We start from the raw sequence: 26,283 nt of genomic DNA, 5'->3' as shown, positions 1-26,283 counted from the left end.
TAAAAAAAAAGACATGGAAAATCACTGGGAAGAAACCAAGCATGTGCACTGACGTAAGCCTGGATGTATACAGTAGAAAAAAGAATATATACCATAGTTATTTCTTCTCTAATTAATTCACCAGAACATCCTCAACATACCCACAAGAAACTTTCCCTCCTGCTTTTGTTAACTGCATGAACAACATATTTATATCTTCCTGTTCAAACATAATGCTTTAAATTTTTTTCATCAGAGAAGTCTTTTGACAGTTTTTTTTAAATTTTTTTATTTTTATTTATTTTTTTTGACAGGCAGAGTGGACAGTGAGAGAGAGAGACAGAGAGAAAGGTCTTCCCTTGCCGTTGATTCTCCCTCCAATGGCCGCCGCAGCCGGCGCACTGCACTGATCCAATGGCAGGAGCCAGGTACTTATCCTGGTCCATGGGGTGCAGGGCCCAAGCACTTGGGCCATCCTCCACTGCACTCCCTGGCCACAGCAGAGAGCTGGCCTGGAAGAGGGGCAACCGGGACAGAATCTGGTGCCCCTACCGGGACTAGAACCCAGGGTGCCGGCGCCGCAAGGTGGAGGATTAGCCTATTGAGCCGCAGCACCGGCCTTGACTTAGGTTTAAAGATAAGATTGAATAAATAATTGAAATTTACTAAATGATTTATTAGTACTTATAAAAGCTCAGGGGAAAAAGAATAAAAGGTGAGGAATTGGAGTCCCAACTCTAAAGCTCACGTGTTTCACAATCGGGCTGATGCAATAGGTTTTTAACTTCAGAGTGCATCAAGCTATACAGGAAGTGCTTAGTTAAAATGTATATTCCCTGGCCTTACCTGCAGAGATTATAATCATAAATATGGGAAAATATTCAGGAGTCTGCAGCTCATCACTTATTGGGTAATTTCCATGCAGGTGGTTCATAAGGCACAATTTAGGAAACTATACATTGCAGTATTCCATCATATTGTCTCATCATGTTTGGCAGAATGAAACCAAGTCATTATGATCCTAGTTATACATAATACTTTTCTTTTATAGCTAGTACTTTCCCTTCTGACTTTTCATTTATCCTTTTAGAATTATTATGAATTAGGCAGCACTTAGAAATATACTCTCTTCATAACCTTAATTTTTTACTCTAGGATGACTCAAGCTCTGTCAGAGCTAGAATTACATCTTGATAATTTGCAGCAGAAAAAGAGGAAAAAAAGATAGTGTGACAGTAAAAAGTCAAGAGAGGGAGGAAGAATCTGAGAAAAATTAAACTGGTAATTTTGTATTTGAATGCATTTCAAAAGATTCATTAAGTAGTTTTTCTTAGAGTTACAGGTGTGTTAGTACTTAGATAAATAAGACACAGTCCCAGAATAAATGGTTCCAAAGTAAAAATGCTCTTGAATATAATACAATTGCTTTAGTTGTATAAAATGATATGTGAATGGGTACAATCAGAATTATATTAAATACCTTTCTCTGTGACACTATATTTTTATATTTTATAGATATACATATGGAAAGCCTGTCCCTGGTCTGGTGACAATTAACATATGCAGAAAATATTTACAGTATGGCTCCATGTGTCATAACAAATATCCACAAAGCATTTGTGAAGAATTCAGTCAACAGGTATGTGGAAACCAATTTCCTCGGGACTCTAATACCAGATCTTGTTTTCTCAATTACTTACAATAGTAAATACAGTACAATAGAAAATAGCTTTTGAAATAGTCATCAAGCATAACAGTAGAGTAAGGGAAATACTAGCGATTGGTTGGAAGCGTTAGGGGACTTCTTGAGGGCTGAACTCATAAATTGATATTGATAATTAATTTTGGCTGTTTTGTAATATCCAACAGCAATCAACATGTCAGATGTAAGGGTAAGAAAGGGTATGGAAGCATCCAGAATTGACTTTTATCATACAGATAGCAGAAGAATGTGTTAAGAATTTGCCTAGCTGGAAGATAAAATAACCAGCCATGGAATCTTACCTGCCTAGGAAAGACTAATAACTGAGCACTGGATTGTCAAGAGGCAAACCTCTTGGAGACCCCAGTTACATCAAAGAAGAGGTGTAATAAGGATACTTAGGGGAAGCAACTGAAAGTAGAATATGCTATATTCTAAAAAGTGGACTCTATAAATTACTGATTTCAGAGAAAAATAATGTAAAAACCCAGTGTGTGGCAGTATCAGCAGGCACTGTAACAGTATGGAAAAGAAAGTTATTGAAGCTACAGAAATCAAACAAATGAGAGACCACAGTGGTGAATACTTCAAAATTTTGAAGAAATATGGAATTAAAAGATAATGCTTATTTCTATCTTCTTTTTGATGCCCCTCATATTATGATGAGCATCAAGATAAATATTAATAAACTGATAAACATGAGCAGACTCTAGCCACAAGAATCATTAATCTGTCAAGCACACCAGGATTAATTCTTGCTTTCAAATGACTCATGACTTCTATACAAAAATAAATAGGGTTAAATTCCAGATGTGGTGAATATTTCCATATAAAGAAGTTCAAAATGAAAATAAGTATTAAAACATGGATCCTAATATTTAATTTGAAAATTTTATCACTACTAGGCTTCATCTCCTCAACTAATATTCTAGACATTAGGAAAGCATAGCATAGTTAGGAACATAATATCCTATATGTAATCCTCACTCTATATATATAATTCCACCTATTTGTAATCCTCAGTCTATATTTAGGTGGAAGTGAGTAGAGAAGGCTTTTTCGAAGATGTTAGATCTCACTTGTGTTTTGAAGAGTAGTGACTGTTGGCCAAGGTAAGATTGAGAGCAAGAAAGTTATTTGAGAAATAACATACTCAAAGAGATAGAACTAGAAAACACCATGGTATATCTGGAATCTCCAGGAAGTTTACTACAGCAGAAATGGGATCCATTTCCAGAAATTAGAAAAGACAGCAAATAAAGAACTCCTGTCATTTTTGGACTTGTGAGAGCATAATGCAAAAAGATGGTCAGAACATTTAAAAATTTATCCCAAAGGCCAATGCAAGTTTTCATACACTGATAATTGACCTTGTTGGTAGTAAATGAGAAGACCCAGGAATCCCCTTCCTTTCTTTTCAGGCAGACAATAAAGGATGTTTCACAAAAGTCGTAAAGACTAAAATATTTCAGCTGAGACAAAACCGGTATGACATGAACATACAAGTGGAAGCCAAGGTCAGAGAGGAGGGAACAGGTTTGTATTGCTTTTAAATATTCATTAATTCAATGCTTGTTTATCAAGCTTCCATTCCATACAAAACAATTTGTACTCTCTGGGATTATGAAAACGATGGTCACCGTCCTTGAGAAATAAAGCATCTCAAAACAGAAATTTTTTGTGTGTATATTCATAATAAAATTATCACTGGAAATAAAAAGCTAAGGGCCAAATGAATATGAAGAGAGGTAATTAATTTTAATACAGAGCTAGAAGAAATCTTTGTAAAGACAATGTGACAATCAAACTGATTCATATAAGATGAGTAATAGAAAAATTAGTGAGGGACAGAGAAATATGATAAGCATATGAATACATTCAGTCTCAGAAGAATCTGAAAGTGTAGGCTAATGCTAAGCTATGGAGGGAAGTAAACCATATACGAAATAACTTACTTTATTCAGAAGAGCATTGGATCTATATCCAATTTATTCTTTTTTAAAAAAGATTTATTTATTTGAAAGAGTTACAGAGAGAGGCAGAGACAGAGAAAGAGGTCTTCCACCCGCTGGTTCACTCCCCAGATGGCTGCAATGGCCGGAGCTGCGCCCATCTGAAGCCAGGAGCCAGGAGCTTCTTCCAGGTCTCCCATGTGGCTGCAAGGGCCCAAGGACTTGGGCCATCTTCTACTGTTCTCCAGGCCATAGCAGAAAGCTGGATGGGAAGAGGAGCAGCTGGGACTAGAACCGGCGCCCATATGGGATGCTGGTCCTTCAGACCAGGGCTTTAACTCACTGCACCACAGCGCCGGCCCCCCAATGTATTCTTTAGATGCATTTGAAAATTTATATGTTTTTAAAAAGATTTTATTTATTTATTTGAAAGGCAGAGTTAACAAGCTGTGAGGGAGAGAGAGATAGAGAGAAAGGTCTTCCCTCCATTGTTTCACTCCCCAAATGGCTCTACGGCCGGATCTATGCCAATCGGAAGTCAGGAGCCAGGTGCCTCCTCCTGGTCTCCCACGTGGGTGCAGGGGCCCAAGGACCTGGGCCATCCTCCACTGCTTTCCCAGGTCATAGCAGAGAGCTGGACTGGTAGAGGAGCAACCGGGACTAGAACTGGTGCTCATATAGGATGCTGGCGCCATAGGTGGAGGATCAACCTAGTTAGCCACGGCGCCGACCCCAGAAAATTTATATTTTTTAAAGATCATTCTGTCACCAGAGGAAAGGCTGTGGAAGCTGTGGGGTCCTTGTCTTCACGCAAGAAAGAATTTAGGTGTGAGACAGAGAGCAGAGTGATAAGGCTTTATTGGGGATAGGGCATCTATCAGAACAGAAGGGACAGAGAGAGCGCCCAGTCGCTGGGACTGGGGGAGAGTGAGGTTACATGGTTGAGTGGAGAGAATACAGCTGGGCAGGCCAGGTGGGCAGCTTAGCAGAGAGGCAGAGGGCTGAGCCTGAAGTCTGTTTGGACTCCCTAGGTTTTTAAGAGAGTCTGTTTACCCATGTCCACCTCTTCAGGACAAAGGATGGGGAGTCCTGGCGCAAGGGTTTTTTGGGTGAAAACTAGCAAATTCCTCCCCAGATCTGCTGGTGCCCAGGCAGAGTAGAGGGGCTTCCCTTAGGGCGTGTCTGAGTAGGTTTTATTGCCCCATGCTATCAGGTCAGGTAAACCATTTGGTCCTGAGGAGAGAATTCTCCTGGGAGCTTTCCTTAGAGGAGAGGCTGGGACCACCTGGGAGGTCATCAGGGTCTGGGCAGGACTTTGAAGTGCAAGATGCTGGGCTTCTAGAGCTTCCGCAGTAGATTTTGGTCTTCAGGCTTGTCTCACAAACACACATAGGCTAAATCTGACTTCCTACTTAACAATTCTAGGAGATGTCAAGAGGATGGACAAAATGAAAAATATGTCGCAATATGATATATCAGAATTTTATTTAGACGTGAAGTATAAATTTGGGGCTTGGGTAATGGAAATACCATTAATCAAAATAAGAAGTAGCTGAAAAAGAACTATTGTGATGAGAATGTGTCAAAGGAAATCAATTATAATTTCGGGTGTCAGAGCAAGGGGATTCATTTAGCTGATAATTTTAAAAAAGAATGAATGCACAGAACATTCACAGCACAGTTCCTCCTGTCATAGCAAACATTCACAAGGTGTCTGTGACGAATTCGGACCACAGGTGTGTTGTGTGGAAACCACTCCTCCCAGGACAATAATGTCAGATTTGCTTTCTTGTGGATTATGATAATGGATACAGCTCAATAGAAAATAGTGTTTGAACCAGTCTGCAGGCAAGATGGCAGAGCACGGGAAAGCGTAAGGCCCAGCCATGTAAATCTGAAGCTGTTCTTGTTGAGTCCCTGTGCTGTAAGTGCACACAACTGGCAAGGCTACATTTGGTGCAGAGACAGGACAAAGAGGATTCCGACAACAGAGACAACTCCATTTAGGATACAAACAGGAGCAAATAAGTCAGCCCAGTGAGATTAGAAGTCATAGAGATGGCGAGAAATAAGAGTGAAATTTCCTAGCAGCTGCTGAAAGGATTTCAGTGGTTCTTACATTTGAAGAATCCTTGAGAGAACGCGTATGGGTGATGGGTGAGACATGAATGCCATAGGTGGCAGGATGGGACCTTTCAGCCATAGGTAGCATAGTGTGTTAGATGATGAGAACAACATACAGACAACACTTCACCGAATGAAAAAGCACCAGCTGTTGGCTATCCCTTGGATTGTCAATGCCGGGAAAAGAAAGATTTTGTTGGGGAAGTAGCTTGGGATAGAAATTTAAGCATATTTTTAGGCTAGTATGAATGTGAAGAATTTGACTGTAGGCTGAAAGTTGCAGGGGGAAAGCACGTATGTGAGAGAGACAAAACCAAAGATGGGACAAGAACACAAGATCAGAGCTTAAGAACAGGTGGGTGGAACAAGTAAGACACCAGGAGTTAGGGGTTATGGAAAATGTAATATTTTGTATGAACATGAAGCTAATGTCAAAATTCTTGCCAAATAACTTTTATATTCTAAATGTAAGGGGTTCTGTAAAGAATAAGAAAAGAAAAATATGGATGGTATTTTGTTATGATGGAGTGAAGCTAAAATAGAGGTAAAAATAGAATACATAGAACAATTCAACTTCACTTGCTTCTTTTTCAGGGTTGGAATTGACTGGCTATGGATCAAGTGAAATCACAAATAACTTAAGCAAACTGAAATTTACTAAAGTAAAATCACATTATAGACATGGAATACCTTTTTTGGGGCAGGTAAAATATCTTTTTTAACATAATCAAATTTGGAGATATAAGCTTAGATAATGAATTTTAAAATCAAAATTTATTACAAAAAGAATGTTTAGTATAAGAAAATAACTGGGCACTGGTGTTGTGGTGCAAAGGGTTAAACCACTGCCTGCTATGCTGGTATCCCTTATGGGTGAGTTCCAGCCGCTCCATTTCTGATCCAGCTCCCTGTTAATGTACCTGGGAAAGCAAGGGAAGCTGGCCCAAGTCCTTGGGATCCTGCAGTCAGGTGGGTAATGCTCCAGACATTGCAGCCATTTTGAGAGTGAAATAGGAGTGGAAGAACTCTCTCTCTCTCTCTCTCTCTCTTTCTCCCTGCTCCCCCTAACCCCCCCCATGTAAGTAACTCTGCCTTTCAAATAAATCATAAAAATAAATTAAATGATGGAAAATTATAAATTTAAAAAGCAAATATAATCACAAAATCCAGAAAAACTAAGCATATTTTTATTAATTTTTTAATATGTTTCTGTGTTTTCCTGTGTGGTTTTGCTGACCCTCTTTGAGTACCTCTTGATGGTTTCTTTTTAAAATTTTTTTTTACTTACATAACTTTTTAGAGGTAAAGAGAGAGACAGAGATAGAGAGAGACAGATAGAAAACTTGGGAAAATGACACCACAGTTACACTTTAGGAGATGAGATAAAAGGCAAGCAAGCAAAAAGAGGGAGCTCCCATTGCTGTTTCACTCCCCAAACACCTGCAGCAGTCAGGGCTTAACTAGGAGAAAGCCAAGAGTCACAACTACTTGACCCATCATCTGCTGCCTTCCAGGGTTTGAAGGAATCCAGAATCAGGACTGGAGCTGAGGCTTGAATCTAGGTGTTGCGATACAAGTTGTTGGCTTTCTAACTGGCACCTTAACTGCTTAGGCCCCAAACCAGCCCTGAATGCCTCTTTACATAAACAATAATTTTATAAAATATTTTTTCATAAAAGCTGTAAAAGATGATATTTATCCAGGTGGTTGAATTTTTAAATACTGAGTTTTAGAAGTTATTTTTAGCTTAAAAGCTCAATATTGATAGCATCAGTATTGGCATATTTCAAGACAATAATCCAATTAAGCAAACTAGCAGTTTTCTTTCATATAGTAGATGTAGAATTTTCAGGTATGTTAAATTTTCTTCAAAGTAACCAACCTTTGAATTGTCAATTTATGGTCAATTTTCTCATTTTAAGTTTTAAACTTTATGTTTTCTTCAATCATTTCAGTATCATATATCAAATTGGCAAGAAGTTAATTCACATATAGATAGAGTTTGGCAAGGTCATTTCAGGTAGGAAGAAGATCATGAGAAAACTGCTTACCTGGAGATTAGTGTGAGAGAACCAGAGATTGAAGATAGAAGGAGAATGGCCAAGGCCCAAGGTGTGCAACAGCTTTCCAAGGGCAAAGATCTAAAAGGCAGCCCGTGACTGTTACTAAGAAAACAGGTATAGTTGAATGTGCTTACTTGCTGTAGGTAGGCCAGACAGACCCTGAAGGAGTTTCAGGTTATGATAAGACTTTTGCATTGAGAAGTGACAGGGGTTTGAGCGGTGCATTGTAATCATATTATCTCAGGCTGTGGTGAGAAGGGCCACAGTCATGCAAGAGGGAAGATAGCAGAAAATCAAACAGGAAGCTATTGGAAACCTAAAGAAAAAAATGCTGTGGTTTTATCTTATTGTTTTTTTTTAAGATTTTTTTTTTTATTTATTTGAGAGGTAGAATTACAGATAGTGAGAGGGAGAGACAGAGAGAAAGGTCTTTTGTCCACTGGTTCACTCCCCAAATGGCCGTAATGGCAGGAGCTGTGCTGATCTGAAACCAGGAGCCAGGAGCTTCCTCAGAGTCTCCCACGTGGGTGCAGGGGCCCAAGGGCTTAGGCCATCTTCTACTGCTTTCCCAGGCCATAGCAGAGAGCTGGATTGGAAGAGGAGCGGCTGGAACTAGAACCGGCGCTCATATGGGATGCCGGTTCCGCAGATGGAGGATTAACCTACTGGATCACAGTGCCGGCCCCAGTGCCATGGTTTTAATGAGAAAATGGCTTACAGAAGGACTTTAGTGTTCTTGAATAAAATATTAAATAGACAGAAGAACCATAGAGTGAAATGGAGATGAAAAAACTGGGGAAGGTAACATTATGATCCCACTTTTGTGTATTTGCAATGTGAGTGCCCATGGGATATTAAAACAGAAATCTTAAAAATCTTGAGGGGAACACATTTAGCCTAGAAATTAAGATTCCAGTTAGGACATCTGCAACCCACATGGAAAGACGTGGGTTTGATACCTGTCTCTGGCTCCTGTCTCCCGCTTCTTGATAGGGCAGATCCGGGGAGGCAGCAGGGTGGGTCCCTGCTACCCCTGTGGAAGACCTGGATTGAGTTCCCAGCTCACAGCTTCAGCCCAGCTCTGTCCCAGCCACTGCTGGCATTTGTACCGGCATTTGGGGAGTGAACCAGTGAATGGAAGCTTCTCTCTCTCTCTCTCTCTCTCTCTCTCTCTCTCTCTCTCTGTCTCAAATTAAATAAAAAGGAAGAAAAGATTTTGAATAGAAATGACCAATGATAATGTATTATATATTTCAAAATAACTTACACAGTAAATACTAAATACCTCACCAGGATAGATGATAAGCAAGTAAGGTGATAGGTGCATTAATTAGCTAATTTAATCATTCTATATTACACATTTTATATATCTATATATCACATTGGATCTCAGAAATCTTAAAATTGTGATTTTTCAGTTCAAACTATAGCCAAAAATACTATTCAGCTTTCAAAATCATTTTTAAAATATCATAAGGATAAAAATCATAGTTTAGAGCTCAGGAAACGAATCTTGTTTTCAGATTCTAAGATCCTCACTAAATGGCAGAAAGTGACAGCGATGTAATGAGGTGAACATTGCAAAAAGTAGAAGATGTCATCGATCTGTGACGCCTGTCACCAGCTGTCACTTTCATATTTCTAGGTTCTTCTGGTTGATGAAAAGGAGAAACCAATTCCCAATAAAACTGTATTTGTCAGTGTGGACGCACATGCACACCAGCTCAGTTTCACTACTAATGAGCGTGGTTTGGCAGACATTTCCATTGATACCACCAGCTTCACAACTTCTACCATTTCTGTTACGGTGAGTCAAAGGGGTGCATAAGAAACAGGTAAACCACATGGAAAAAAGATGAGAAAAAATAAGACATAAATTAAGCAATGTGGAAACCTAAATCACAAGAGAAAAAACACTCAGTTGATAGCTTTCACTTTTAGATATTCTGCCTACAACAGTCTAGTTTCAGAAAACATGGAATAAATCATCTTAGTATGCCGTTGAAATGTTTAATAGGCTTATAATTCCAATACAAGCTAGATTTGGTTTGCTTCTTTTAGCATTCTACTATTTTTGTTTTATGTGGAATATCCAGTCACAGGATGTTAAGAAAAAATAATTGAGTTTGATTGCAAATGAATATTTATTGAATCAGTATAGCATAAGTCTAAGTGAACTTATGGGGAAGCTCTTTATGGATTATGCTGTATTTGAGAAATACAGCATTTTGACAGTTCTATTACATTTATAACGCATAATTAATATATAATACACATGTAACGCCTATTTATTCTTCCACTAGGTCACCTACAAATGGAATAGCTACTGTTTTGATAGCTGGTGGCTTGAGGAGCTTCATACACCAGCACAGCATGTTGCAGCTCCTGTTTTTTCCCCCAGCAACAGTTATGTTCAACTTGACCTTGTTGGTACTGTGGCCTGTGGACAAACCCAGGAGATTCGGGCACACTACATCTTGAATGGACAGATTCTGAAGGATGAAAAAGAGTTAACTTTCTATTATTTGGTAAGGATAAGAGCCACTGTAACTGTGTAGATTGTATAGACTCAAAAATTGTTAGGTTGTTATCAAAGTAATGCCTTTTATAATATATAAATATTAATAACTTCTGTTTTTATGCTTGAAGAGAAGTTACTTTCTAGGAAAGTATTAACACTTTAAATTTTAAATTGTGCTGTGGTCACCACTTAAACTTTGATGCTCTTTTTCTTGCTGAATTTCATTGTCATATTATTGAGTGGGAGAAGAAAGAGCTGAAGACAAAAACTTGACTCAAAAGGAAATAAATGTTATAAACAGTCTCCTAGAAAACCATTCACTTCTGAATAAGTTACAAAGCTCATGACGGGTGTAGTTGCAAAGTACATTAACTATAAGTTGGCCTGATAGTTTTGAGGCCAACACACCTATGTATGTCCTCATTGTAAAAATGTCCAAAGCTGGTATTTACTCAAAATGAATCTTTTTAAGAAGAAAAAGTTAGGGCCGGCGCCGCGGCTCAATAGGCTAATCCTCCGCCTAGCGGCGCCGGCACACCGGGTTCTAGTCCCGGTCGGGGCGCCGGATTCTGTCCCGGTTGCCCCTCTTCCAGGCCAGCCCTCTGCTGTGGCCCGGGAGTGCAGTGGAGGATGGCCCAGGTGCTTGGGCCCTGCACCCCATGGGAGACCAGGAAAAGCACCTGGCTCCTGGCTCCTGCCATCGGATCAGCGCGGTGCGCCGGCCGCAGCGCGCCGGCCGCGGCGGCCATTGGAGGGTGAACCAACGGCAAAGGAAGACCTTTCTCTCTGTCTCTCTCTCTCACTGTCCACTCTGCCTGTCAAAAAATAAAAAATAAAAAAATAAAAAAATAAAAAAAGAAGAAGAAAAAGTTAAATACATGAAAGTCTTTGAAGGACTGTCAACTATAAATAGCATTTTCTTAGTTCCATGAAAATGTAGAAAAAATAATGTTAGAATTCCAGCTTTATTGCTTCCCATTTGTGTGAACTTGGATAATTTAACTATTTAATCTGTAAAGAGAAATGTCGGTCCAAGGTTGTGGCGCCGCAGGTTAAAGCCCCAAGCTGCTGCACTGGTATCCCATATCGGCGCCGGTATAAGTCTCAGCTGCTTCGCTTCTGATCCAGATCCCTGCTAATGTGACTGGGAAAGCAACAGAAGATGACCCAAGTGCTTGGGCCCCTGCACCATGGGAGACCCAGAAGAATATCCTACCTCCTGGCTTCGGATCAGCCCAGCTCCAAGCCTTTGCAGCCATTTGGGGAATGAACCAGTGGATTGAAGATCTCTCCTCTCTCTCTGTCTCTACTTCTCCCTGTAACTCTGTCTTTCAAATAAATTAAATAAATATATTTTTTGTTTTAAAGAGAAATTTCAGGGCCAGTGTGAAGGCACAGAGGGTTAAACTGCTGCCTGCGACAACAGCATTCAAAATCAGAGCATTGGTTTGAGTCTCAGCTGCTCCACATCTGATCCAGGCTAATATGCCTGGGAGAGCAGAGGAGAATGGCCCAGGTGCTTGGGCCCCAGACATCCTTTTGGGAATCTGAATGGAGTTTCAGGCCCTTGGCTTCGGCCTGACTCAGCCCTAACCATTGTGGCCATTTGGGGAGTGAACCAGCAGATGGAAGATCTCTTTTTCTTTCTGTCTCCTTCCCCCACTCCCCATAACTCAGCATTTCAAATAAATAAAATAAATCTTTCCAAAAAAAGAGAGAAGGAATAAACATTGGGGATATTACTTTATGGATTTACTATGCAAATTAAAATTAAATTATTTATTACAGTGGCTGGAATACAAAGAATGTTCAGTAATGTATTTATTAAAGAGGTAGTAATAGAGAATATTTTGTATCTGCTTTTACTATATATTGCTTCTTTAAAAAGCATTTACTTGAAAAGCAGTTACACAGAAAATGAGAGAGAGGGAGAGAGAGGGAGAGAAAGAGATCTTCTATATGCTGGTTCATTCCCCAGGTGGCTGCAATGGCCTGCTGGCTGAAGTCAAGAGCACAGGACTTCATGTGGGTCTCCCACGTGGGTGGCAGGGGTTCAGGTACTTGGGCCATCTTCTGCTACTTTCCTTGCTAGCAGGGAGCTGGATTGGAAGTGGAACAGCCAGGACTCAAACTGATGCATTGATATGGGGTGCTGGAATAGCAAGGGCATCTTAACCTGCTGTGCCAAAATGCTGTCTCCCATTATACATTGCTTTACATACAGGAGGTGCTTAAAATAGTTATTGAAACAAAATGTAAATCTGAAACATAGGTAACAGAAATGCTATTATAAACAAAATAGTTAGACATGGTAAAATTACATATTTGTTATTCAAAGTATATAAATACACATATAGAAAATTATTAGAAGGGAAATTTAGTGATAACTTCTGGATTGTAGTAGTAAGGTTATTGTTTTGTATATATTATGAATACCTTAAAGTAAGGTCAATATGTATGATCAAACAATAACAATGAATGAATATATTTCCTTCTGTCTTCAGATCAAAGCAAGAGGAGTTATCTCTAAATCAGGAATCCATGTGTTGTCTATTACACAAGGCAACAGTAAGTATTTCTGAGATTTCCTTTCTTTTTCCCTAGTCTTGTAAAATCCTGAAAAATAATTAGCAACTTGGAACTTTTTTTACAGTAAAGAAGTGGTCATTAATCTTGTCATCCATAGATGGGGAAGCTGACAAATTGGGTGGCCTATTGGGTTTATTTTAGCCATCCAGGATTTTTCTTCTTTCTATAGCATTTCAATATTTTAAATTCTATGCTTAAAGTAAAACACACCCACTTTATAATTAAATGTTTTTAAAATTCAGAAAACAGTTGAAAATGCAGCAATATAACCAAAGAAAAATTCTACTTAATAAATCAGGGGTCTTGAAAAAGTTCATGGAAAATGTAAGCTATAAAAAAATTACACATGGACATCACATTTTTTGGTACCGAAGTAAACTTGTCTTTCAATCTCTTTATTCCACAAACTTTAAAAGTCTTCTCATATTTGTTAATTAATCTCCTTTAACGCTGTGACAAATTATCACACATTTACTGGCTTAAAACATTACAAATCTATTATAGTTTTCTCAGCCATATTCTCACTGGGCTAAAATCAAGGGGTCAGCAGGTGTACATTCCTCCTGGAGCTCCAGAGCAGCCTCTGGTTTCTTTTTCTTTTTCTAGCATTCTTTTTTTTTTTTTTTTTTTTTTTTTTTTTTTTTTTTGACAGGCAGAGTGGACAGTGAGAGAGAGAGACAGAGAGAAAGGTCCTCCTTCCGTTGGTTCCTCCCCCCCCACCCCCCCATATAGCTGCTACAGCCAGCACGCTATGCTGATCTGAAGCCAGGAGCCAGGTGCTTCTTTCTGGTCTCCCATGGGGTGCAGGACCCAAGCACTTGGGCCATCCTCCACTGCCTTCCCGGGCCACAGCAGAGAGCTGGACTGGAAGAGGAGCAACGGAGGCAGAATCCAGTCCCCAGACAGGGACTAGAACCCAGGGTGCCGGCGCTGCAGGCTGAGGATTAGCCTAGTGAGCTGTGGCGCTGGCTCTTTTTCTAGCATTCTACAGGCTTTCCACGTTCCTTGGTTTATGAGTCCTGCCTCCATCTGCAAAACCAGCAGCATATCATCTTCAAATCTCTCTCATCTTTTTGTCTTCCTGTTAAAATACTTGTAACTACACTGGCCAACCCAAACAATCCAAGATAGTAGTCCTCACATCACAAGGTCGTTAATTTGATCTCATCTGCCTAGGCCCTTTTATCAAACAAAGTAGTCATAGGCTTCTTTTTTTTTTAAAAAAAAAAAAAAACTTTTATTTAATAAATATAAATTTCCAAAGTACAGCTTTTGGATTACTGTGACTTCCCCCCACCAATAACTTCCCTCCCACCGGCAACCCTCCCATCTCCTGTTCCCTCTCCCCTCCCATTCGAATCAAGATTCATTTTCAATTATCTCCCTTTCCAGCCCTGGTGCATAGACTCAGCAGCTGGGGTCCCGAGCTGTGAGTGCCCGTGCCCTCCACGTAGCTCCTCTGTGTCCCACTAGTTCTGGAAGAGTTTCCTCTGCAGTTTTTTCTCTAACTCTTCCCTGAAACTACAGTATCTCCACTTTTATTAAACTATCTTTTCCCGGACTATCAGTGCGCTCCCTCCCCATTCTGCCATCTTGGAGCCTTCCAAGTCATAGGCTTCTGAGAGCAAACATTCAGAGGACATGAATCTGTTACCACATTCTTTCCTCTGTCCACTCCCTCAATACACAAGTATCCCAAATGCAAAATGCATTCACCCTATCCAACATTCTTCAAAGTCTAAATCCATTACAACAATGATTGAAATTACACAAAAAAACTCAAGTACATCTCATTAGCTCAAAAACCCAAAATATTATCAACTCAGTCACCTAAATTGTTTATGAGGTCCTGGGTATCTAACTTGGGGCAAAAACAGTCATTAGTCCCAAGAAGCCATGAAATCCAGGGCAAACAACATTAGATTTCTTTCTTTTCTTTTCTTCTTCTTCTTTTTTTTTTTTACTGGCAGAGTGGACAGTGAGAGAGAGAAAGGTCTTCCTTTGCCGTTGGTTCACCCTCCAATGGCCGCCGTGGCCGGCGCACTGCGGCCAGCGCACCGCGCTGATCCGAAGGCAGGAGCCAGGTGCTTCTCCTGGTCTCCCATGGGGTGCAGGGCCCAAGCACTTGGGCCATCCTCCACTGCACTCCCGGACCACAGCAGAGTTGGCCTGGAAGAGGGGCAACCAGCACAGAATCTGGCGCCCCAACCGGGACTAGAACCTGGTGTGCCGGTGCCGCAAGGCGGAGGATTAGCCTATTGAGCCGCAGCGCCAGCCCATTAGATTTCCATATTTGAGAATAATCCTCTTGGGTTCCAGTCTCAGCCCTCTGGACACAAGACTCCATTCTGAAATTTCATTCCTCCTTTTTCATGAAGGATGGCATGTGCTTGTAGCCAGACAGATTTATTGGCAGTTTCTTGTCTGTCTAATAGAGGTCTGACATTCTTCTTTCATTTGATGGGGTCTTTGTCACTTTTAGTCCAAGGAGTTTCCTTTAGAGTGAATTTCCTTAGAACCAAGTAAGTCTCCCGTGTGTCACAGGATTCATTCATCAAACAAAATACTTCCTCAAAGATCTTTCCAGGATAATTCTGTCTCCCATTTTGGCTTTTGCTGAGATGAATAAAATGATCTGTTAGTCTCACATTTTATCTCTTTAAAGAGAGATATTGAAGGGGAAAATTCGTGACTTAATACTCAGATTTCCTATCTTATAAGCAAATGGTGCTAATTTTTGTGACTGAATACTCTGACATTTTTATGTCTCTGAGATACTAGCAAAAGGTTTTCTAGTCACAGCCTGGCTCAATTTCCTACCAGTAAAAGGTCCTTCTGTTTTTCTTTTTAAAAACTATATTATTTTGAGGGGCTGGTGTTGTGGTGTAGCAGGTGAAGCCTCTACCTGTGAAGCTGGCATCTCAATCTGGGTGCTGGTTCAAGAACTGCCTGTTCCAGTTCCAATCTAGTTCCCTGATACTCTGTCTGGGAAAGCAGAGGAGGATGGCCCAAGTCCTTGGACCCCTATACCCACGTAGGAGACCCAGAAGAAGCTCTGGGCTCCTGGCTTTGGCCTTGCTCAGCCCCGGATGTTGTGGCCATTCGGGGATTGAACTAGTCAATGGAAGATCTCTCTCAACTCTTTCAAAGAAATAAAAAATAAATCTTAGGAAAAAACTGTATTATTTTTACAATCTGGATAAGCTGAGAATTTTCTAAGTTATCAAGTCCTGGTTCCTTCTTGATCAATAATTCTTTCTGCAATTTATCTCTTTCCTCTTGAAGTTTGCGGTAGGCAGCAGGAAGAAGTCAGGCTGCACCTTTCACACTTCTCTTTAAATGCTTGTTGAAATTCACTGTCTAATGGGTGAAATTCAGCTACACTTTCTGCCACTATATAACCACAGTCCTTTTTCCTCCAGTCCTCCCCAGAACTCACTCAGGCAGAATTTTTTTTTTCTTTTTCTTTCTTTCTTTCTTTTTTTTTTTTTTTGGACAGGCAGAGTTAGACAGTGAGAGAGAGACAGAGAGAAAGGTCTGCCTTCCGTTGGTTCACCCCCCAATTGGCCACTATGGCCGGCGCGTTGCGCCAATCCGAAGCCAGGAGCTAGGTGCTTCCTCCTGGTCTCTCATGCAGGTGCAGGGCCCAAGCACTTGGGCCATCCTCCACTGCACTCCCGGGCCACAGCAGAGAGCTGGACTGGAAGAGGAGCAACCGGGACAGAATCTGGCGCCCAAACCGGGACTAGAATTTTTAATGCCCACATTTGTACCAACAACTTGTTTATAACTATTTAGATATTCGCCATTGTAATACATGTCTTATCTACCGGTCTTTCCACTTTATTTTGAGCCCTTCCTATAAATTTGGAATTCATACTTCTGCTAACAGTCTATTCAAGCAATCTAGCCCTTATCTATCAATGCTCCTCAAAATTCTTCAACTAATAGTGAAATAAAATAAATTCATTTTTTCACTCATAAGTAAATTTCTCCTGGCCCCCTTTGAGGCTAATTTTCTGCCTGTATTTTTTAATTTTATTTTTAACAGCTTTATTTTGTATATATCTATAAATGTAATCTTTTTTTTCCTTTTATCATTTGTTAACATGGTAAATTAAATTGATCTAACATTAAACTAACATTGCAGTTTTGGGATTAAAAAACACTTAATATAGTATCATTTTAATTTATCATTGGATTCAATCCATTAAAATTTTCTTTAAACTTTGTATTACTATATTCATAAGTGGTATTAATATACAAGTTTCTTCTTAGCCTAGGTTTGCTATTAACTTAAAACAAGACCGATGAATCAAATGGCAAATATTCCTTCCTCTTTGATTTTCTTGAATATTCATTATTCTTTGCCTTAAATATTTGGTAGCTTTACCAGTAAAGCCATCAGGGAATAGAATTTTCTTTGTTAACAGGATCTAATTGCAAATATATTTTATTAAGTAAAGTACAATTTAAATTTGCTATTACTTCCTCTGTAGTTTTAAAATATCTGTACTATCTACAGATAAAGTAATTCTTTCATTTTGTATACTCATCATTTATATCCTCTCCATAAGGTAAGAAAAAATACTTCTTAAAGATCAGTAGATATCATGGCAAATAAGCAATAAAATAAATACAAAATTGATGAAACATAGAACTATTTGACTGAAACACCAGTATAATTAGTAAGCTTCTAGCCAGACTGAAGAAGAAATAAAGAGAAGACATAAATTGTGAGTACCCAAATGAAAAAAATTGCTATGTCTATGGATAGTACAGATATTTTAAAGTGACAAAAGAATAGATGGGTTATTTTTTGTCAATAAGTCAGATAATTTGGAGAAATGGGCAAAGTCTTAAAAGACATTCACTATCAAAAATCACTCAAGAAGTGATAGAAAATTCAAACTTTGCATTTAATGGCCTCTTTGTCTAGTTTCTTCATGTTGAAGCTGAGGTATTGAGCGAGCTCTTTCTTGTTTTCTGACACACAAGTTGGAATATGATGGTTAAGAATGCCGTCTGTTGTGGTGGATTTCCCAGTGTGCATTCCGCCGCTGCTGACTGCAGTGTTCTCTACATGCCATTCGAGTCAAATTGGATGGTGCCATTTCTATATCTTAGAGCACACTTTCCTTTTGGATTTCTTTAATCATAAGTGTCTATTAGCTTCTATTATCCTGGGAAGAAAGGAGCTTTTCATGAAAAGTCAAGCACAGAAGTATTTTATAAGAATGTAACTACAGTTAGTCTATTTACTAGTCACATTGTTCCCAATGTAAATCTCATAAAAACGTGCTCTGATACATTTCTTTTCCTTGTATTGGTTCATTTGAATGTTTCTGACTACCACTTGACTAACATAGCTCTTATTAATGGAGCACATTTGGAAAGATCAAAACACCCATATACCCAAAGATGGAAAAAATGAAGAATATGTATTTTAATAATTCAAAAATTTTTTTGTCTCTAATACTCCAATTCTTGTATTAATACCTGGCACACAATGGATACGTAATACATAGTTTAATGGTCTAGGAAATATATTTGTTAACAACTTCTGAGAGGGCAAATGTGAAGCAGTTTCCCCATGAGGACTATATCTGAAGAGGGCATAGGCTGTGTCTTGAAACATCTGTGCAATAAGAATTCTGGATGAAAGCAAAATAAAGCATGGCCTCAAGATTTTCGGTCTAGTAGAGACACCAGAAACTGTTTTTCTGTTTTAGCACTTAGAATTCATAATAAATTCCATTTCTTCTTAAACATCCCAGTGGAAAAGCTAAGGAAGAACTTAAGATGCAGTAGTTCAATTTCTTTATCTTGCAAGTGGGAAAACTGATACCTTGGAAAATGTCTCAGCTTGCTCAACTCAATAAAAGCCATGCTGGCCCGCGCTATGCCTCAATAGGCTAATCCTCTGCCTTGCGGCGCCACACACCGGGTTCTAGTCCCGGTTGGGGCGCCAGATTCTGTCCCGGTTGCCCCTCTTCCAGGCCAGCTCTCTGCTGTGGCCAGGGAGTGCAGTGGAGGATGGCCCAAGTGCTTGGGCCCTGCACCCCATGGGAGACCAGGATAAGCACCTGGCTCCTGCCTTCGGATCAGCGCGGTGTGCCGGCCGCAGCGCGCCAGCCGCAGTGGCCATTGAGGGGTGAACCAACAGAAAAAGGAAGAAAACTCTCTCTCTCTCTCTCTCTCACTGTCCACTCTACCCATCAAAAAAATAAACAAATAAAAAATAATAAAAAAAGCCATGCTAAGAAGAATCTCCTGAGTCTATTTTTCCAAGTGACCATTATCGCTTTTTACTCAAATAGATCAACATGGCATCAAACATTACACGTAAGCATTCTGTGACATTTTCCAAATGGAAACTGATTTTTTGAAAAGTTAATTTATTTAATTATTTGAAAGGCAGAGCAATAGACAGAGGAAGAAAAAGAGATCATCCTCTTTCTGGTTCACTCATCAAATGCCTGCAACATCCAGGGTTGTGTCAGGCTGAAGACAGGAGATGAGAACTCTATCCAAATCTCCAATGTGGGTGGCAGGGACTCAAGTGTTGGGGCCATCATCTGCTGCTTTCCAGGGTGTGCATTAGCAGGAAACTGAATCAGCAGTGGAGGTGGGGGAGCCGGTGCTGTGGCATGGTGGGTAAAGCCACTGTCTGCAATGCCGGCATCCCATATGGGCACCAGTTCTAGCCCCGGCTGCTTTTTTTCTGATCCTGGTTTCTGCTATGGCCTGGGAAAGCAGAAGATAGTTCAAGTCCTTGGGTCCCTGCACCCACCTGGGAGACCTGGAAAAAGCTCCTGGCTCCTGTTTTCAAAAAGGCCCAGCTCCAGCTGTTGCTTTCACTTGGGGAGTGAACCAGTGGATGAAAGACTCTTTATCTTTCTCTCTCTCTCTCTCTCTCTCTCCTTCTGCCTCTGCCTCTCTGTAACTCTGACTTTCAAGCAAGTAAATAAATCTAAAAAAAAAAAAAAAAAGAAAAAAAAAAAAAAGAAAAGTGAAGGCGGGATTGGATTCCAGGGACTCCAGTATAGGATACAGTTGTCCCAAGCAGAGATTTAACCAGCTGTGCCACAACATTCGCCGCTGAACACTGACTTCACTGACTTTTAATTAGTCATCTAACTCAACCTGTCTTTGAAACAGTCGTATAAAACTTAATTGCAGCATTTTATTACCAATGAGTTTCAGTTTTAATTAAAAATATTAATGAATTTCTATTTTTCAAAATTTCAGATTTTCCCCTAACTATACTATTGAAAGCATTTCCCCCAAGTTGTTCCCTTTTCCAGCCAGCCTGAAACTACCACATCCACAAGAAAGGTCCAAAAGCTGCCACTCTAAACCCCAGCTTGCCATTAATTTGTCTTAAGTCTAGACCATAAATTCTCAAAGTATTTTCTTACTGTTTATAAAAGCACACAATATAGGGTCATAAATTCTCTAAGCATTTTCTTACTGTTTGTAAAAGCATGAAATATGAATACCTTCATTCAAATATAAAACATTCACTCAAAATTTCCATTTAATCATTGAATTTATGTGATTGGATATTATATTAAATTTTTGAGAGCAGGTAAAGTTTTCCCAATAACATGAAAAACAAACTGCTCAGTGAAGCAGTGTCTTAAAAATTAACTTCTCTAGCAAAGTCTAAATTCTTTGTGAATTGAGTGCCAACGAGTAGGAGATTGGGGAACAAGAGAAAGATACCTCTCGCTATGCAAGAAAAAACTCCATTGCATTTTATTTAATGATTACATGAACAGCTGTTTCTCTGTTTGTCTTTGACTTCTAGGAACCTGAATGCAAATTTAAGTACTCCAGTGTAGCAACCATTTTCTTGCAGCTTCCTAACAAAACTAAATCCTGCCTCTGTTTAATTCTGTCCAGAAATCTACCTTCATATGTTTTTAGCATTATCATTTTCAACTCATTTTGACTGTGCTAATTTTTTGGAGTGTTTTCATGCTTAAGCAGCCCTCAAATCTCTCAAGATTACAGCAAATATACAGTTTATAAAGAATATTTTTTCTACAAACTTAGAACATTTATAAAAAATGTCAAACAGGTATGTTACATAAGTGATATGTAATGCAGTCAGAAAACACTAAGATAAATATGCAGCATTCTTTTTATAAAAATCAAGGGCTCATATGCTTTGTGTGTCATTATTTTTGTCGACTTCTTTTCTCTGCCTGTGGCCTGAAGGGAGAGACTCTGTTTCGGTCTTTGTTTTGCCCTTCAACACACATAAAACTTGTGTGTGTCTAGAAGTTCTCTCCTTTCTTGGTTCTTGACTACTTTTTTTTGTTAATTTAAAAATAGAGACATGTACTGAATGTTTTAAGCCAAGGAAGAGGACAATCAAATATGTATCATTTAGGAAAAACTTCTTTACTTCAGCCGATCTTTACTGAACTCCACTATATGTGCAGTTGTATACATGGAAGTCTTCTCTTCATTACCCTCAAAATGGGATCAGTTAAGTAACCCGAGAAGCTCTTGTGTGTGAAATTGAGAATCCCCTTCCTAAACTGTGTCGAACTTTCTTTCTCCCCAGTGACTGGGGTGTTCTCCTTCTCCTTCCGCGTGGAGCCGGACATTGCGCCCACAGCCCACTTGGTCGTCTATGCTGTTTTACCTGATGGAGAGATTGTCGCAGACACTGAGAAACTGGAGATTGAAGACTGTTTTGCCAACAAGGTGGGTTGCTTTGTTTAAACACGGCCTTTTGTTCTTCTCCCTTTTTGAGGTATAGAAAATAAGGAAATTATGGCCAATAAAAGGCCACCACACAGTGCTCCCCAAACTTTCCCTCAGAGGGTTGAGGCAGAGGGTTGAGGGCTGCACTGTGGCGCAGCAAGTTAAGCTGCCTCCTGCAACACAGGCATTCCATATGGGCACTGGTGCCATCCAGCTCCCTACTAATGGTCTAGGAAAACAGCAGAAGATGGCTAAGTCCTGGCACCTGCACTCATGTGGGAGACTCAGATGAAGTTCCTCCACTGCCTTCCCGGGCCACAGCAGAGAGCTGGACTGGAAGAGGGGCAACCAGGACAGAATCCTGCGCCTCAACCGGGACTAGAACCCAGGGGTGCCGGCATTGCAGGCGGAAGACTAGCCTATTGAGCTGTGGCATTGGCTTCAGATCCTTCTGCCTTTGGCGCCGGCACCCTGGGTTCTAGTCCCGGTCTGAGTGCCCGATTGGATTCTGTCCCGGTTGCTCCTCTTCCAGTGCAGCTCTCTGCTGTGGCCCGGGAGTGCAGTGGAGGATGGCCCAAGTGCTTGGGCCCTGCACCAGCATGGGAGACCAGGAGAAGCACCTGGCTCCTGGCTTTGGATCAGCACAGTGTGCCGGCCGCAGCGGCCATTGAGGGATGAACCAATGGAAAAGGAAGACCTTTCTCTCTGTCTCTCTCTCTCACTGTCCACTCTGCCTGTCCAAAAAAAAAAAAAAAAAAAAAAAAAAAAGGTCTGCATGAAAGGAGGAGCCGATGGATTCATTCACCAATGAATTTCTACTAGCCAAAAAAGAATAATATTTCTGAAAAAAATTTCTCGAATCTTCTATTTTCTTGCTTTAGTTATTTATAGTCACAGTTCTTTGCACTTTCTGAAACAATTGATTTAAAATGCATATTAGTAGTCTAATTTTTATAGGCCAATAAACCCCTAAGCACAGCAGACAGTACCACACTGGTTTAAAAGTTCAGAAGACTAACAATGCCAAGTGGAGTAGAACTCAGGGGTGGAGCAAATTCACCAGGAAAATGCAGCGCAGGGGATCCGCTCCAGCATGGTTCGCACCTGTGTTTTCAATCTCATTCTGGATTCCATTTCAACATGATCAAATCAACTTATATTCCACCAGTTAGATAAGGAGTGGGAAGCCTGGGTTAACTGTAAGGCCATTCCCAGGTTATTCCAGAGATGCTTATTTGGTAGTACCTAGCATGATTAATCTCTTAATCCCAACCTGAGATGGAGAAAGAGAAAGGAAGTCGAATAGGGGTTTGAGATAATAACTGGAAGGGTTGCTGCTCTCGTTCCATCTTCTCTACAGGTGCATTTGAGTTTCCTCTCAGCCCAGAGCCTGCCAGCTTCAGACGCGCACCTGAAGGTCACAGCCTCTCCTCTCTCGCTCTGCGCCCTCCGTGCCGTCGACCAGAGCGTGCTCCTGATGAAGCCGGAAACCGAGCTCTCACCCCGATCCGTGAGTTTCGCTTTCAACTCAGGGCTCACGAGAGGCTCACTTAAGACCACTCTGGAAGCTGCAAGTTCTACCTGCAAAAGACGAGTTCTTCAGAGTGGAGGCATACATAATGTAACTCCACATAAACAGGCAGGCACTGCACAAAGGACTGTCTGAACGCCATCTCATGTTAGGCTCAGCGATGCCTCCGTGAGGGAGCAACGTTGTGACTTTCCCCATGCCTCACATGGGATCACATATACTGGATGTTCAGCACATTCTTAATGAGTGAATTAGTGCGTAATAATTGATTGGGTATGATTGCCTTAATTTTATGAATGAAGAAAGTACAACCAGGATACATTAAATAACAATAGAGAAATAGGTCAAAAATATGTTTCAAAGGTGAAATTTGAATCAAATTTCTCCGCATGTTTTCCCCTATTTTAAAATCCAACCACTTACTGGCTGCCTCTAAGTGAGGAAAAAGAATATACATTCAACTTAGTCCTTAAAGTAGGTTTTTTTTTTTTAAGTTTTTAAGCATTTTATTTAGTGAGAGAAATACATAGGGGACTGAGGGCTTTAAGGCAGAAGGAAAAGTCCGGAAATTAAGTTGGGGTCCATACTGAGCAGAGAGCCGGCCGAGAGCCGCTTGCAGTGAGCGTTTGGTTATGAGCAGCCGCAAGCCGCTTAGCACGAGCAGCGAGGAGAAGGCGAAGAGACCACGGGCGGCCCAAGGCCACACGCCCCGAAGGCCGAAGGCGTGGGACAGCAAGTGGATCCAGGGCAGCAAGGGAGAATAAGGGCTGGGTCCACCGGGTCCCAGGTCTTTTACCCACTTCCAAAGGGGCGTGGTCACGCAGCATCCAGCTGGGGTCAGATAGGGGAACGAGATCACACAGGGGATGTGGTGAAGGTGTGGCCTTCTAGCTCACAATTCTAATTAATTTTATCCTCTCTGCCTGCCTACATCATTCCCCCCTACTTTTCTAAAAATCTAAACTGGTATTTAGGATACCATTTTCAACCCTTTCATGGATATCTACAAAGCAATTCTTCCCTCTCTTAAATTGTCTTTTGACTTTGTTACATCCTTACCTATTACACATTTGTTTGTTTATTTTCTGTCACACAATTCAGCAGACTATAGACTAGAATTGTTTTCCTCTATTGGTCACTACTATTCAGACAACTTTTTTAAAAAGGAATTTATTCATACATTAGATTCTCAGGTTTATAGCAAATGTATGATAAGCACTACTACACAATTGTCATGCTAATGTGATATTAACACAAAGTTCATGGATACAATTCTAGGACTATAATGATGCTTACCTCTCTCCCTCACATCCCCTCCCTCTCTTTCTTTCTATTTACTTTTGAATACGATATATAAATTAGCTTATATTATAGTTAAAGGCTTAAAGATCCGCCAAATAAAGTGTTCAACAAATAAAATATAAAAAAACCATAGTTCAGAAGGAATATAGGTACGGGCCATAAATAATAATCAGATGCAAAGAGGACCCATTCACTCATATACAATAGATATTTGATGTGGGAGACAGAGGCTTGGCTTTATTTTTACCCAACCAAAATGGGCTATGAGAGTTTCAGTCTAATTTCATCTCTGTCTATATTACTATCTTCCATATAACACAAGATTTAAGATCCACGACCTTTAATCTCTCTCCATGATTTCCTGTATTGCTTTTTATACTGCAACCTGCAATGTTGAATATATACCATAGTCTTTTAACCCTGTAGTGAACATTATCACATTTAAAATTTAAAAGAGAGCAAGAGAGAGAGAGAGAGAGTCTTCCTTTGTTCTCTCGATTTTACAGATCTACACATTGCTACCAGTAAAATCTGTGTTCGGTGTTGGATCTGGAGGCTCAGAGGGTGAAGATGGAGAAAGATGTGTCAGTGCAGAAGACATCATTCACAATGGGCTCATTTACATGCCAAAGCAAATCCTCAATGCCGACGATGTTGACAGTATCTTCAAGGTAGTTCTTCCCTCCAAAATTGTCAAAATTAATCTCTAAATCATTGCTATGATGAAGGTCAAAGGCCTTCTAAGTTCTAAGATTTGATCTTCCTTTAACCACAACAAAACAATGAGTAATTGAGAAATATTGGAACTGCACAGGCATAGAGAACTTTGTATACATATAATTATTTAAACATGAATTCTCTGGCACCTTAAACAGCAAATGGTTTACTTTAAACCATTAGCCAAATTGATCCCAAAACTACTAACTACCATCATGTTTCCCACTCACTGATTCTTAGATTCTTTTTTTTTTTTTAAAATTTATTTGTTTGAGAGGCAGAGTTACAAAGAGAAGGAAAAACACACACAGAGAGGTCTTCCACCTGCTGGTTCACTCCCCAAATGGCTGCAACAGCTGGAGTTGAGCCGATCTGAAGCCAGGAGCCAGGAGCTTCTTCCATCTCTCCACGTGGGTGCAGAGGTCCAGGCACTTGGGTCATTTTCTACTGCTTTCTCAAGCTGTTAGCAGAGAGCTGGATCAGAAGAGGAACAGCTAGGACTTGAATTAGTGCCCAAATGGGAAGCCAGCGGCGCAGGTGGAGACTTAACCTATGCCACAGCACTGGCCCTCTTAGAGATTCTAAAATGTGAGGAAAACAAATCAAACTATTTTCCATAGTGTGTTTCACATCTTTGAAAATGTGATTGCTTTAAAAAGCAAGTTATACTCTTAAAAAAAAGTTGGAGAGTGGAAGGAATAAAAAAAGATGCCACTGGGGCCAACCACATACATCCAAGAATGCCTGGGTTTCAGTGCTAGCTCCACTCCCGGTTCCAGCTTCCTACTTCTGTAGACACTGGAAACAGTAGGTGGTGGCTCAGGTCGTTGGGTCCCTGCCACCCAGTGGGAGGCCTGAATTGTGGACCTCTGAATGTGTATTTTGGATGCAGACATTCAAGGTAGTTAAACAAAATTGAAAATGAAAAGAGAAAAAGGACAAATCATGAAAGGGAAGAATTGAGTAAGATATTCAGGGAAGGTCATGTCTTCCAATAAAACATAAACAAAACAAAGTTGACTAACATTGTGAAGAAAAATCTCCAATAAGCAACCCTCCAATTTTATGTGAAAAGAAACAAT

General features: G+C 40.2%; 1 protein-coding gene across 1 annotated transcript in view; it reads left to right on the top strand.

Annotated features, from left to right (window-relative positions):
* The window catches only part of LOC100352842 (pregnancy zone protein), a 65,528-nt gene that overhangs the window by 15,876 nt on the left and 23,369 nt on the right, over positions 1–26,283 (top strand). Inside the window, exons 8-16 of the mRNA XM_051850129.3 lie at positions 1,495–1,618; positions 3,103–3,217; positions 6,352–6,461; positions 9,466–9,627; positions 10,124–10,348; positions 12,846–12,909; positions 21,509–21,651; positions 23,012–23,161; positions 24,991–25,155. Of these exons, the coding sequence (XP_051706089.3) occupies positions 1,495–1,618; positions 3,103–3,217; positions 6,352–6,461; positions 9,466–9,627; positions 10,124–10,348; positions 12,846–12,909; positions 21,509–21,651; positions 23,012–23,161; positions 24,991–25,155 (1,258 nt within the window). The remainder of the gene's footprint in view (positions 1–1,494; positions 1,619–3,102; positions 3,218–6,351; positions 6,462–9,465; positions 9,628–10,123; positions 10,349–12,845; positions 12,910–21,508; positions 21,652–23,011; positions 23,162–24,990; positions 25,156–26,283) is intronic.

Source organism: Oryctolagus cuniculus, chromosome 9 (assembly GCF_051225735.1).
Source record: "Oryctolagus cuniculus isolate XC-2025 breed Fujian yellow rabbit chromosome 9, ASM5122573v1, whole genome shotgun sequence".
In the NCBI taxonomy this organism is placed as follows: Eukaryota; Metazoa; Chordata; class Mammalia; order Lagomorpha; family Leporidae; genus Oryctolagus; species Oryctolagus cuniculus.
Note: the sequence above shows the minus strand (reverse complement) of the source record. Positions and strands in the feature narration are given on the sequence as shown.